This window comes from Kogia breviceps, chromosome 14 (assembly GCF_026419965.1).
Source record: "Kogia breviceps isolate mKogBre1 chromosome 14, mKogBre1 haplotype 1, whole genome shotgun sequence".
Classification (NCBI taxonomy): domain Eukaryota; kingdom Metazoa; phylum Chordata; class Mammalia; order Artiodactyla; family Physeteridae; genus Kogia; species Kogia breviceps.
Window position 1 is genome coordinate 55829423 of NC_081323.1, and position 14664 is coordinate 55844086.

Below are 14664 nucleotides of genomic sequence, written 5' to 3' on the forward strand. Positions count from 1 at the left end.
CTCACAGCAGCACTATTTACAATAGTGCTGACATGGAGACAACCTAAAAGCCCATCGACAGATGAATGGATAAAGATGTGGGGTATATATATATAAAATGTGGTATATATATATATATATATATATATATATATTTATCTATTTATTTATTTATTTATAGTATACAATGGAGTACTACTCGGCCATAAAAAAATAATGAAATAAAGCCATCTGTAGCAACATGGATGGATCTAGAGATTATCATACTAAGTGAAGTTAAATCAGAAAGAGAAAGACAAATACTATATGATATCACTTACATGTGGAATGTAAAATACAACACAAATGAACCTATCTACAAAACAGAAATAGAATCACAGACATAGGGAACAGACCTGTGGTTGTGGGGCGGGTTGTGGGGAGGGATGGAGTGGGAGTTTGGGATTAGCAGATGAAAACTATCATATATAGGATGAATAAACAACAAGGTCCTGCTGTATAGCACAGGAACTATATTTAATATCCTGTGATAAACCAGAATGGAAAAGAATATGAAAAGAATATATCTGTATAACAGTCACTTCATTGTACAGCAGAAATTAACACAACATTGTAAATCAACTATACTTCAATAAAATTTAACAATAAATAAAACGTCTCCTCTTCTGCTTATCTGTATTTTCTAAATTTTCTATATTGAATGAGTGTTTTTACAGTAAATTAACAGTAAAGGTGGTCAGCAGGTCACTAGAAGCCTAGAGCCATGACGAAAAGGCAGCCTGTCCCCCATCCCAGTGGGTGGAGAGGCCCTGGTGGTCACCAGCATGGGAGGCAAGGTGGCATGCCCCACGTCGGGACACTTGGATGAAGTACCTGGATCGTGATGGTGCCTTTCTCGGCATCAGTCTGCAAGTGAATCTCCATTTCCGGCAGCGTCTGGCCTTCAGACGCCAGCTTATGACGCAGCTTTTCCAAGGCGTCGCTAGCATTGGAGATCAGCTCCCGCATGAACACCTACGGAAATGGAAAGAAGATGCCAATGCTGCAGGACCTATTTGGTCAGCAGCATCTGCAGCAACTGGTACAGGCTGGGGGAGAAATGCCACAGAACTGTTTAACCAGAAAGACGTCCTGCATTCCTCAAAGGCAGTTTCTCCAGGGCAGCTCACAGAATGACTGAAGTTAGATCACACTGCCGTGACCCAACTTTACGTCGACTCTGACTCTACTGCTCCTTCCTCAACATCAAACCTGGAGTTAGGTGTCGATCTGTTAATTCCAAACAGGACCCTGTGAGACAACTTCTTTCTCAACTCTTGCCCAGGGATGTCAAAATAGCCTCAAAACATATTTTTTCTACTCCACGAAGGACTCACTGACTTCATTTAATCTAATCACAAACCAGACCTACCATGTTCAGGAGAAAAGAGGGCCACAGACCCAACTACCAACCCGTGTTTGTAAAGCCCTTTACCTGCGACAGACCTTCCACTTACAGTCAGACGCAGCACATGGGGAGAGGGAAGGAGGTGTGACCTGACCCCAAGAGAAGAGAAGCCAGATGTCACGGGGACACTTGAATATAGAATTTAACAGGACGAGACCTGGAAATATTCCCTGGAAAGTCCTTTCATTTTGGAAAGTTGTGCTTTACCCTGCATTTTAGCAAAAATGAGCATGGAAATGATGGTTCACCATGGCCTGTCACCCTTGAGCTTCATCATTTTGAGCTTCATCTCCTCAAAAAGGTCCTTGGCAGCTCCTCCCTGCTCTACTCCACACCAGGACGGGGTCTTCCTCCTCCAGCCCCGACATCCCCACAGACCACAGGTGGCGATGCCAGGTGATGAGGGGCGTGAACCCAGGGTCCCAGCGCACATCGACAACACCACAGAAATGAACCTCAGCAAGACCCCACGGCAACACCTGAGGGACTTCTAAATTATCAGCAAAATTCATTAACTCCCAGGTTCAATCTGGCTCAAAGAATCACCTGCATATTGTTATCCATAAAACCCAACAGATTTTGGTAAAAATACTCTCACTGGTAGCCAAGATCAGGACCTGTCCAAATTTAATGCATTTTCACAACTAATGTACTAGCTGGCACCTCCCCATAATAGCATAGAAACAGACTTGCCAAAAGAAACTTTGCTAGCGCTGGGAGTGATTAGCAGGTACCGCACCTCTTTTTCTGAGTACAAGGAACGGGCAACGATGTCCAGAAGCTTCTTTGTCTCAGCCTGGAACTCATGTTTGGAAACAGATCCTAGTAATGAATCGCAGACACAACCAATAAAGTTTAATGTCTTTTTTCATGGAAGAATATGCTATGTAAAACATTCAAAAGTATCTTTAAGGTAAGGAGTTGTAAACATGTTTCAAAACAGTGAACAAAAAAGAAAGAAAGAAACCAAGTGTCTGGGGCTCAGGCAGGAGGTCTTGGGAGCGGAACAAACCAGTGGTTCCCTCTCCCCGCAGAAAGGGGCGTAGGGGCACAAGCCCTCACCTGCCTCCCTCCCCGCAGGCCTCAGGTCGGGCTACCTCCAGGGGCTGTTGAGGCTGGCACTTTACCCAGTCGTGAGGCAAGCTGGCTCTAACAACCAGACCCTGGATTCTATTCCTGAATACATTGGTTTCCAAATTGATCATTTAGAGAGTAAAATAACAAGAAAACCTCACTTCTCCTCTTAAACCAAACATCAAATATTCTGTTGTTGTCTCATTTGAAAGCCAGAAATGGACCCACTGCAGGACTGGCTCTGGAGATTGCCTTCCACACTTGCCAGGAATGAAGGACAACTCGGAGTGCAGTCCTTCACCGGAGGGGCCCACACTGAGTTTACGTCCTGCTTCCATGATTATTAGCAGATGTGCTGTGAATCACCACTTTAAAGGGGCCCCGTGTGAACTCACGGATGACCACCAGAGGGGGTAAGATATGCCAGGATGGAAGTCAGAAGTTCCTGAGAAGCCGGAAACGCAGGAGGCATTGTTTTGGGGAACTCTCCCTCCAACCAAGACCTTCCTTCGTCTGAAGCGAGTGGGTGGCTCTATCAATCACTGCTTCTGCCTCAAAATCTTCCCCTCACGAGCCAGCAACGAGCCAACAAAGACTTCCTGGACCCAAACGCAGCTACACACAGTACCCTGCACGGTCTCTGAGCTGCTGATGATGGAGTGCAGGGGCTCCTCCTTCCGGTCCTCAGCAGCCTGGGAGCTGAACAGCCTTCCAACGTGGGAGCTTGAAGCCAGGCTTTGCCTGGGACTCCAGGACTGGGCTGGGGGCCTCCAAGGACACAGAACTGGTTTTCCTGAAAAGACAAATGTGAGAAAGAATGAGAGTTAATAAGACTTCAGAAACAGAAAATCCTAATTTGTTCACGTCTGGCAGATGCTAACGTGGAATTCTTTAAGGCAGGCTGTTGCTCGAAAGACCCAGTGTCACCCAGGGGAAATCAGAAGTGACAAATGCTGTGCAGCTAGCTGGTATTTTGGCAGGTAGTTCTGGTAACACATCCTCATACGTGGCAAATACCAAGAACATATGAGAACTTGGGGTAGAACCGCGGGAACGGGCAGGGGCCTTTTGACCCCACTTCCCACTTATGTCCCCCAGTGAGATCGTGCACAAACCCACCAAACCCTCACATGCCTCAGTGCTCAGAGCCCCTCCCGGAGCCGGAAATAACCACAGGCTGGCCAGTCTTCTTACGGTGTAACTAACATGGAGAAAAAGTACCCCTAAGAGGGAGCCAAATTTTAAAATGTTGATGTTCTTCAACAGCCTCATCATCTTCTAAAGAATCTTCACTGATTCTTTTCCTTTCCTTTTCTGTCCAAAACCATCGAAGAGTTTTTTTAAATTAGTGTATTTAAAAACTGCAAACCAGGGAATGATCTCCTCTACTTTGTGATCAGGAAGGGGATTCACAATGTCTCTTGAGTTGCTTTTCTGTAACTTCCTGCTCAGCACAGTGGATCAAGAAACCACTGCAAGGGAAGAAGGAAAAACCTTCCATTTGACACTGCTGTCCCCAGCCTGGTATGGTTGACAGACGCTACAGAAACACATGCAGAGGGATGTCCCTAGGGGCGTAGTGGTTAAGACTCTGCGCTCCCAATGCAGGAGGCCCAGGGTTCGATCCCTGCTCAGGGAACTAGATCCCACATGCATACTGCAACTAAGAGTTCACATGCCTCAACTAAGGAGGCTGCCTGCCACAACTAAAACCCGGTGCAACCAAATAAATTTAAATAAATATTAAAAAAAAAAAAAAAAACACATGCAGATACTTCCACTCTAACCGGCAGGATGGAGCCAGTCCTCACCAGCAGCCCCTTAAGACACTCACTGGGGACTGGCGCTGTTCAGTAGGTACTTAAGGCCCAACCTTTTCAAGGATACAGGTCAGACATACAAGACACTCCATGTGAAAGTCTAGGCCATAACAAACTGCAGCTGCCTGTTATATAACTACATACATGTGACAGTCAGAAAGGAATGATTTAGAATGTCCAGAAATAACTTGTAGGTTTAAAAATCAACATATTGACTTCCACATTCCTACAAGGTATAAAAATCTACCTTTTCTTAAAGCTTATTCTTGGATTTATAAAAAACACGATGTTAGCCTTTACCTCTATGCAGAATATCTTTTGTTTGTTTGTTTGTTTTTTGCTGTACGTGGGCCTCTCCCGTTGCGGAGCACAGGTTCCGGATGCGCAGGCTCAGCAGCCATGGCTCACGGGCCTAGCCGCTCCGCGGCATGTGGGATCTTCCCAGACCGGGTCACAAACCCGTGTCCCCTGCATCGGCAGGCAGACTCTCAACCATTGCGCCACCAGGGAAGCCCTATGCAGAATATCTTTAAAAGACCCCATTTCAGAAAATATTCAATTTCCAAACAATCTAAATATTGATATTTAATTCTCTGGCCTAACTGTATTGTTCACCTTAAAAACAAAAACAAACGAAAAAACCCCCCACAACTGGGGTATTTCTTCCAGAATTAAATGGTATTTGGTTAGAGGGTTTAACAAACAGTCTGCACCAGGCCAGGCAGGGGTGCTGGGGTCCCTGTGATCCCACCTGGTGCCCTGATGCAGGGCGAGCAATGTCAGTGGACTGTGGGCAACCCCACACTACCTCCCCTCCCAGGGACAGCGCTCCTGGCCACATTTGGAGACATAAACAGGTTCCCCACAAAAGCTGGGAACCCTCTGCTTTAAAGTACGGTAGAACTTCAGGATGAAATCAGTGAGACTGGGATAAAGGAGAGATGTTTGAAGGATGCAAGACCCGGGTTGGGCCTCAGGACAGATTCTGGATTCTAGTTCTCCATTGAGCACTACTCTGGATGTGAATGTTTAGGCCACCAGAATTCGGAATGATGGGGGAGGTCCCCCAGAAGAAGAGAGGCAGAAAGCCCAGTAAGCACGGATTGGTGGTGTTCCTGACCACGCCTCCACATAAGCCCGAAGATGCTGAAAGCATTTTAGAAATTCTTACATCTAATACTCCTCTTACCATGTTTCATCAGCAACCACTCCCTATCACGTGGCCTCAGGAAAGGACACAGTGGGGAGGAAGGGATCATACTGAGTCTTCTTCCAACAGTGATATGCACAGAGCACTTATCCTTGTCCCCCCAGACCTCCCCCAGCTCTCCCGGTCCAAGGCCTTTGAGCACGTCTTCCTATCTGCAGCATTGTTCCCTGCAACCCATCCCTTAAATTTCAACATGTTATTCTTCTGACACCAATTCCATCTTGTTATTTCTGATTTCTGAGGACTTATTCCTGAACGCAACCTCATCAATTCCAAATGCTTCAGACTGGTCTTCCAGGCCTTCCATTAAGCAACACCCCAAACCTCCGGAACCTCACCTCCTTCCTCCCCAGTCCAGCAGGCCTGCTGACGTCCCATGCCCTGGAGGAAGGACTCCTGACCCGCTCCACTTGCATACATTTGTTGAACTGACCCCTATCCCCACTTCCTGCCCTGACCTCTGCTCATGGTCCTTTCCTCGCCATCTGCCTTTCAGTCCCATCAGGAAAGAACAGGTTGCGTTTCCTCATGGTTAGCTGTAAACCATCCCTACCCCAAAGGAAACCAGAAATCACACAAAATAGAACAATTCAGAGGCTAAGGGCTCCTCTCATTTTCAGACTCCTTGAACTAATGTTCTAAACCTGCTCTCACATGGAGGGAAGGGGCTACTGGATTATGGCTGGCACACTTTTTTATTTCCAGTCTTCTGTGTATAAATATTTTAATCAACAACACATCTCAGGGACTTCCCTGGCAGTCCAGCGGTTAAGACTCTGCACTCCCAATGCAGGGGGCCTGGGTTCGATCCCTGGTCAGGGAACTATATCCGTCATACTGCAACTAAAAAAGAACCTGCATGCCACAACTAAGACCCGGCACAGCCAAATAAATAAATAGTTTTTAAAAAAACCAAAAAACACATCTTAGAGATCACTCTGTTTTAGTACATATAAAGCTGCTTATTCTTTTAGTGAACAAATAATATTTCACTGTAATGGATAAGTATTTAACTAGCACTCAACTGATGGATGTTTAAACTGTTTCCAGTCTTGTGCTGTTAAAAATAATGCTCCAAAGTGATAAAGAGTTATCTATTGATTGCATGCTTACCCTTCATGGAAGAAAGGAGATACAGGAAAATATCCTTGTTTCCACTCTTTTGTGCAAAAGAAACAGGAAGGATAAATGAGAAACTAATGAGATTGTGTATTCGTTTGCTAAGGCTGCGTAACAAAGTACCACAGACGAGGTGGTTTACAATACAGAAAATCTCTCACGGTTCTGGAGGCCAGAAGTGGAAAACCGAGGTGTTGGGCAGGGCTGATTCCTTCTGAAGGCTCTGAGGGACAGTCTGTCCACGCCCCTCTCCTGGCTTCTGGTGTTGCCAGCAGCCCTGGGCTTGGGGCTGCCTCACTCCAGTCTCTGCCTCTGTCATCACGGGGTCCTCTCTTCCCCATGTGTGTCTTCTCTGTGTCCAAATTTGGATCTTAGCTTATTAGTCAGGTAAAAATTTTACTGTAGTTTCATTTATATTTCTCTTATTATAAGCAAGATGGAGCATCTATCCACATTTTAAAATATTTTCTATTTCCTTTTACGTTAATGGACTGTTGATATCCTCTTATCATTTTCTACTGAATTTTTTTCTTATTGACTTGTAAGAACTCTCTATATATTAAGGAAATTAGTCTTCTGTTTGTAAAGGACTTCCTTGCTCCAAGGTTAAACACAATTTTCCCATGTCTTATTTTTCCTATTCCTTTTGCTTTTTTCCCCACTTAATACTCACAATACGTTTGAAAGGATTTAATATGTTGTTTATGATGGGAATAATATAAGTCCTCAGAGTTGGGAAAAGGGAAAAAATAAGCAATCCATATTTTCAACCACAATTTTAATACCTTCCATTATATTCCAAGATTATATTAATCAACAGCACTATCAAGAGCAGATGTGATTTCAGGTTAACTGAACTTTCTACAGTAATTTTAAGAATAAACCAATAGTGCAGTAAATCTGCCTGAACCAGATACAAACACACTATCTGCCCAGTATCTGTCCTCATGTTCCCCCTACACCCTAAAGGAAAAACCACAAACCTCAGTGTCAAACTACAATGTCTTAGTATTAATCTGTTTGGTGGTTTGGGGTCACAGAATGGGAAGCACTGATAGTTTGAATCTGACAACACACATACCTGCCAGTGCTCATGCTGCTTCCTCTACCTGCAACTTCTCTACACCTGAACTGCTTCAGGATCCAGCATAACGCCCTCTCTTCCACCACGCCTCCCCACCCCCCACCACAGTACACAATAATCTCTCCCTACTATGAATTCAGAGCACTTGTTTTCCATGCTACTAAATTAAAACTGCTGTTACAAGCCAGCTTGTGACGTCTCTTCTACTATTAACTTTTTCTTAATATATAACATCTCACCAAAGCAGGGCAGTAACAAGCTTATATTTCTTAGCATCAAACTCTCTGAAGGCAAGAACAAACATATTTCTCTGTATGCCAAAGCATCTGATGCAGAAGCAGCTTTTTTTTTTTTACAATCATGAAATTTTTTATCAGCATAAACATCACTATACTCAGTCAGAAACCCATTCAATCAGCCAACAGATGGCAGTAGTGATCCACAAGGCCATTTTAACTAGTAAGCATAAATTAAAAATGCAACTGCCTACAGGGGCCTGCTAAGGAAGGCACATGAGTCAAAACACAATGGGTATGTTCTTTTGCTTTGTTTTCTTAAGAAAAAAAAAATTTCTTATATATCAGCCATAGTTCTTACTATGGTTTTGCTTCATAATGGCATCTTAAGTTATGTACCTTAGATACAGACACATTATTTTAAGCTATGAGAAATACGCTGATTGTTCCTCTGGAATTACATATTCCAAATGGACAATCTCCCATTTTCTCAAGTGTGATATGGATAATAGCACTTTTTTTAGTCCCACTTTTCATCTTTATTACACAGAGTGCCACTTCCTGTATGGTTGAGGTGTATCCTACCAACCAAACCTGATAACAACCATGAACACAGGAACAACAATAAAAAGACTAACTGAAGGCTCTGGAGAATCAATAAAAGCAGGCAGATTCTGGAGAGAAGATACTTGGAAGAAGGGAATAGCACAGAATGAGGGTGGGTTTAATGAGGGGTGGCTAAAACTCTAAGAGAAAACACACACAATGTGCACTTTTCTAGCCTGAAGAACCAGAAGAGAGATTTGGAAAACCACAGAATATGAAAAGTGAAGGGAGGAAATCCCAGAAAGGCGAGTCAGAGATAGGGAACCCCCAACTGGGGGAATAAATTCTTCTAAGTCTCTGGCTGACCTCCTGAACCATGCATATGTGGGGCAAACTGCAAGCAGCCCAGTTAAGGAAAAAAGTCAAACTGCTGCCTAAGAGAAAGTGTTTGCAGCTGGGGGCCAACCAGGTCAATACCCACCTTTAAAACAACAACTACTCTTCAAAGGAATATAACAGAATCCAGAGATTCCACAAGGCAACATCCACAATGTCCAGGATGCAATAAAAAGTTACTCAATATACAGAGAATCAGGAAAATGCAACCCCTGCTAAAGAAAAGTGTCAGTCAATGGAGACTGGTGCCAAGAAGATCCAGATGTTGGTATCAGAAGACAAGGGTTTTAAAACAGCCATTGTAACAATACTATATGACATAAAGTAAAATATGCTCAAAATAAAAGATGAGAAATCTCAGAGACAAACTATAATAGAAGAAACAAGTGGAAATTCTAGATACAGAAAATACCATGTCTGTACTAGGCATATACCCTCAGAAAACCATAATTCAAAAAGAGTCATGTTGGGCTTCCCTGGTGGCGCAGTGGTTGAGAGTCCGCCTGCCGATGCAGGGGAAACGGGTTTGTGCCCCAGTCCGGGAGGATCCCATGTGCCGTGGAGCGGCTGGGCCTGTGAGCCATGGCCGCTGAGCCTGCACGTTTGGAGTCTGTGCTCCACTATGGGAGAGGCCACGGCAGTGAGAGGCCCGCGTACTGGAAAAAAAAAAAAAAAAGAAAACTCATGTACCACAATGTTCATTGCAGCTCTATTTACAATAGCCAGTACATGGTAGCAACCTAAGTGTCCATCATCAGATGAATGGATAAAGAAGATATGGCACATATATACAATGGAATATTACTCAGCCAGAAAAGAAACGAAACTGAGTTATTTGTAGTGAGGTGGATGGACCTAGAGACTGTCATACAGAGTGAAATATGTCAGAAAGAGAAAAACAAATATTGTATGCTAACACATATATATGGAATCTAAAAAAAATAAAGAAAAAAAATGGTTCCAAAGAACCTATGGGCAGGACAGGAATAAAGACACAGACGTAGAGAATGGAGTTGAGGACACAGGGAGGGGGAAGGGTAAGCTGGGATGAGTGAGAAAGTGGCATGTACATTATACACTACCAAATGTAAAATAGTAGCTAGCAGGAAGCAGCCGCATAGCACAGGGAGATCAGCTAGGTGCTTTGTAGGGAGAGTGGGAGGGAGACGCAAGAGAGAGGAGATATTGGGGTATATGTACACATATAGCTGATTCACTTTGTTATACAGCAGAAACTAACACACCACTGTAAAGCAATTATACTCCAATAAAGATGTTTAAAAAAAAAATACCATGTTTGAAACTTACAAATTAACTAGAAGGCTTAAAAACCAAATGGAGACAACAGAGGAGTCTATGGACTTCAAAATAAATTGACAGAAATTATTCAATGTGAAACAGATTAAAAACAAATGAACAGGGTCTCAGATATATGTGGGACAACAGAAATAAGTTTAACATACATGTAACTGGAGTCCCAGAAGGAGCGGAGAAAGAGAATAGGACAGAGAAAACATTTGAAGAAACAATAACTGGAAAATTCCCCCAAAGTTGGTCAAAGACATATTTACATATTCAAAAGTTCGATGAACCATCAGCAAAATAATATCAAAGAAAAACACCTAGGCACATCATAATCAAACTGCTGAAACCCAAATAAAAAGAGAAAATCTTGGAAGCAACCAGAGAAAAACAACACATTACACGTGGGAACAATAACTTGAATGACAGCTAACTTTTCATCAGAAATAATGGAGGCTGAAAGACAATGGTACAACATCTTAAGTATTAAACAGCAGACCTGCACTAAAAGAAATGCTACAGTTCTTCAGGCTGAAAGTAAATGATATAAAATGGAAACTTGGATCTTCAAAAAGGAATGCAGAGCGTCAGAAATGATAACCTAGGTAAACACAAAAAAATTTTCTCTAATTTCCTTAAAATATATCCGGTAATTTAAACCAAAAATTAAAACATTATATTGTGGGGTTTACAACATATGTACAGGCAATACATATGACAAATGTAACATAAAGGATGGGGTGGAGGGAGTAAATGCACCTATATAGTTGCAAGGCTTTTACAGTTTATATGGTATATTACAATACTAATTCTAAACAGACTATGAAAAGTTAAGGATGAACATCACACTCTCCAGAGTAACCAATAAAAAATGATGCAAAGAGGTATAGCTTAAAAAGTATTAGTAAACTAAAATGGAATTCTAAAAAATATTTACTTGATCCAAAAGAATACAAGAAAGCTAGAAGACAGGGAAAAATGAGTGGGGACAAATAACATAATGGTAGAGATAATCTGACTATATCAATAATTACATTTTAGGTCAATGGACTAAACACTGATTATAAAGGCAAAGACTGTCAGAATTGATAAAGCAAGACCTAATTATATGATGTCTATAAAACAATCACTTTAAATATAAAAGCACAGATACACTGAAAGTAAATGAATGGAAAAAGATATGCCACGTAAAAAGTAAGCATAAAAAGGCTGGCAGGACCAGATTAGATCAGACAAAGTACACTGCAAAATAAAAGATATTACCAGAGAGGACTTCCCTGGTGGCACAGTGGTTAAGAATCCACCTGCTAATGCAGGGGACACGGGTTCAATCCCTGGCTCGAGAAGATCCCACATGCTGCGGAGCAACTAAGCCCATGTGCCACAACTATTGAGCCTGCACTCTAGAGCCCGCAAGCCACAATTACTGAGCCCACAAGCCACAACTACTGAAGCCCACGGGTCTACAGCCCGTGGTCTGAAACAAGAGGCCACTGCAATGAGAAGACTGTGCACTGCAAAGAAGAGTGGCCCCCGCTCACCGCAACTAGAGAAAGGCTGTGCACCACAACGAAGAGCGAACGCAGCCAAAAATAAATAAATAATAGGGAAACATTATGAACAAATTTATGCCAAGAAATTTGACAACTTACATGAAATGGACAAATTCCTTGAAAAAAATTATCCAGTGACAGATGAAACAGAAATTTTGAATTGCTTTATATGTAATAAAGAAATTGAATTTATTTGCAAAAGTATTTCTGTAAATAAAATTCCAGGCCCAGAATTTCTACTGAATTCTATCAAGCACATGAAGAAGAAGTAACATCAATCTTACAGTTTCAGAAAATAGAAAAAGGAATTATTTCCATTCAAGTTTTATGATGACAGCACAACCCTAACATCAAAAGCTGACAAAGAAAAAAAAAGTAAAAAAAAAAAAAAAGCTGACAAAGACATCATGCACACACAATAAAAATACTACACCAATTATCAATCATGGACACAGACATGGAGGTCCTTAATAAAATATTAGCAAGTAAAATCCATTAATATATAAAAATGATACTACATCACAACCAAGCAGGTTTATCTGAAGGATGTAAGGCTAGTTTAGCACTAGGCAGACCTTGGAGATATTGCAGGTTCAGTTCCAGACCACTACAATAAAGCAAGTACCACAATAATAAAGTCACACAAATTTTTTGGTTTCCCAGTGCATATAAAAGTTATGTTTACATACTATAGTCTATTAAGTGTGCAAGAGCATTATGTCTAAAACACAATGTATACACCTTAATTCAAAAATACTTTATTGCTAAAAAATGCTAACCATCATCTGAGACTTCAGCAAGTCATAATCTCTTTGCTGGTGGAGCATCTTGCCCTGATGTTGGTGGCTACTGACTGATAAAGGTGGTGGTTTCTGAAAGTTGGAGTACCTGCAGCAATTTCTTAAAATAAGATAATGATGAAGCCTGCCACATCAATCTCTTCCTTTCACAAAGGTTTCTCTGTAGCATGCAATGCTATTTGATAGCATTTTACCCACAGCAGAACTTTCAAAACAAGAGTCAATTCTCTCAAACCCAGCCACTGCTTTATCAACAGAGTTTATGTAATATTCTAAATTATTTGCTGTATTTCAGCAATCTGCACCAGGGTAGATTCCATCTGAAAAAACCACTTTCTTTGCTCATCCATAAGAAGCAACTCCTCATTTGTTAAAAGTTTTATCATGAGATTTCGGCAATTCAGTCACAACTTCAGGCTCCAATTCTAATTCTGGTTTTCTTGCTATTTCTACCACATCTGCAATTACTTCCTCCACTTAAGTCCTGAACCCTTCAAAGTCACTGATGAGGGTTGGAATCAACTTTCTCCAAATTTCTGTTAATGTTGATACTTTGACCTCTTCCCATGAATCATCAATGTTGTTAATGGCATCTAGAATGGTGAATCCTTTCCAGAAGGTTTTCAATGTACTTTGCCCATATCCATCAGAGGAATCACTATCTATGGCAGCTATAGCCTTACAAAATGTACTTCTTAAATTAAAAGGCTTGAAAGTCAAAATTATTCCTTGATCCATGGGCTGCAAATGGATGGTGTGTTTGCAGGCATAAAAACATTAATCTCAGTGTATGTCTCCATCAGAGCTTTTGGGCAACCAGGTGCATTATCAATGAACAGTAATATTTTTAATCTTTTTTTTTCCCCAAGCAGGTTTCAACAGCGGGCTTAAAATATTCAGTAAACCATGCTTGGGACTTCCCTGGTGGTGCAGTGGTTAAGAATCCGCCTGCCAATGCAGGGGACATGGGTTCGATCCCTGGTCTGGGAAGATCCCACCTGCTGTGGAACAACTAAGCCCATGTGCCACAACTACTGAGCCTGAGCTCTAGAGCCCGTGAGCCACAACTACTGAGCCTCCGTGCCACAACTACTGAAGCCCATGCACCTAGAGCCCATGCTCCACAACAAGAAGCCACTGCAATGTGGATGAGAAGCCCGCACGCTGCAACAAAGAGTAGCCCCTGCTCGCTGCAACTAGAGAAAACCCATGTGCAGCAACAAAGACCCAATGCAGCCAAAAATAAATAAATAAAAAATAAACTTATATATTTTAAAAAACCCATGCTGTAAACAGATGTGTTACCATCCAGGCTTTGTTGTTCCATTTATATAGCACAGGCAGAGCAGATTTAGCATAATTCTTAAGGGCCCTAGGATGGTAAATGAGCACTGGCTTCATTTTAAAGTCACCAGCTGCATTAGCCCCTAACAAGAGAATCATCCTGTCCTTTGACATTTTGAAGCCAGGCATTGACTTCTCCTCTCTAGCTATCAAAGTCCCAGATGGCATCTTCCAATAGAAGGCTGTTTCATTTACACTGAAAATCTGTTGTTTAGTATGGCCACCTTCATGAATGATCTTGGCTAGATCTTCTGGGTAACTTGCTGCTTCACTTTGCACTTGGATGTCATAGAGACAGCTTCTTTCCTTCAACCTCATGAATCAACCTCTGCTAGCTTCAAACTTTTCCTCTGCGGCTTCCCTACTTCTCAGCCTTCATAGAACTGAAGAAAGGTAGGGTCTTCCTCTGGATTAGGCTTTGGCTTACAGGAATGCTGTAGCTGGTTAGATCTTCTATCCAGAGCACTAAAACTGTCTCCATATCAGCAATAAGGCTGTTTTGCTTCCTCTTCACTCATGTGTTCACTGGAAGAGAACTTTTAACTTCCCGCAAGAACTTCTCCTTTGCATTCACAGCTTGGCCAACTGGCACAAGTGGCCTAGCTTTCGGCCTGTCTTGGCTCTGGACATGCTTTCCTCACTAAGCTTAATCATTTCTAGCTTTTGATTTAAAGTGAGAGACACGCGACTCTTCCTTTCACTTAAACATTTAGAAGTCATTGCAGGTTTATTAATTGGGCTAATTTCAATATTG

At 42.1% G+C, this 14664-nt stretch overlaps 1 protein-coding gene across 1 annotated transcript in view; it reads right to left on the reverse strand.

Annotated features, from left to right (window-relative positions):
- TRAP1 (TNF receptor associated protein 1) overlaps positions 1–14664 on the reverse strand; it is a 55445-nt gene that overhangs the window by 25487 nt on the left and 15294 nt on the right. Inside the window, exons 2-4 of the mRNA XM_059037430.2 lie at positions 3129–3293; positions 2166–2248; positions 853–993 (exon numbers count right to left, since the gene is read on the reverse strand). Of these exons, the coding sequence (XP_058893413.1) occupies positions 853–993; positions 2166–2248; positions 3129–3293 (389 nt within the window). The remainder of the gene's footprint in view (positions 1–852; positions 994–2165; positions 2249–3128; positions 3294–14664) is intronic.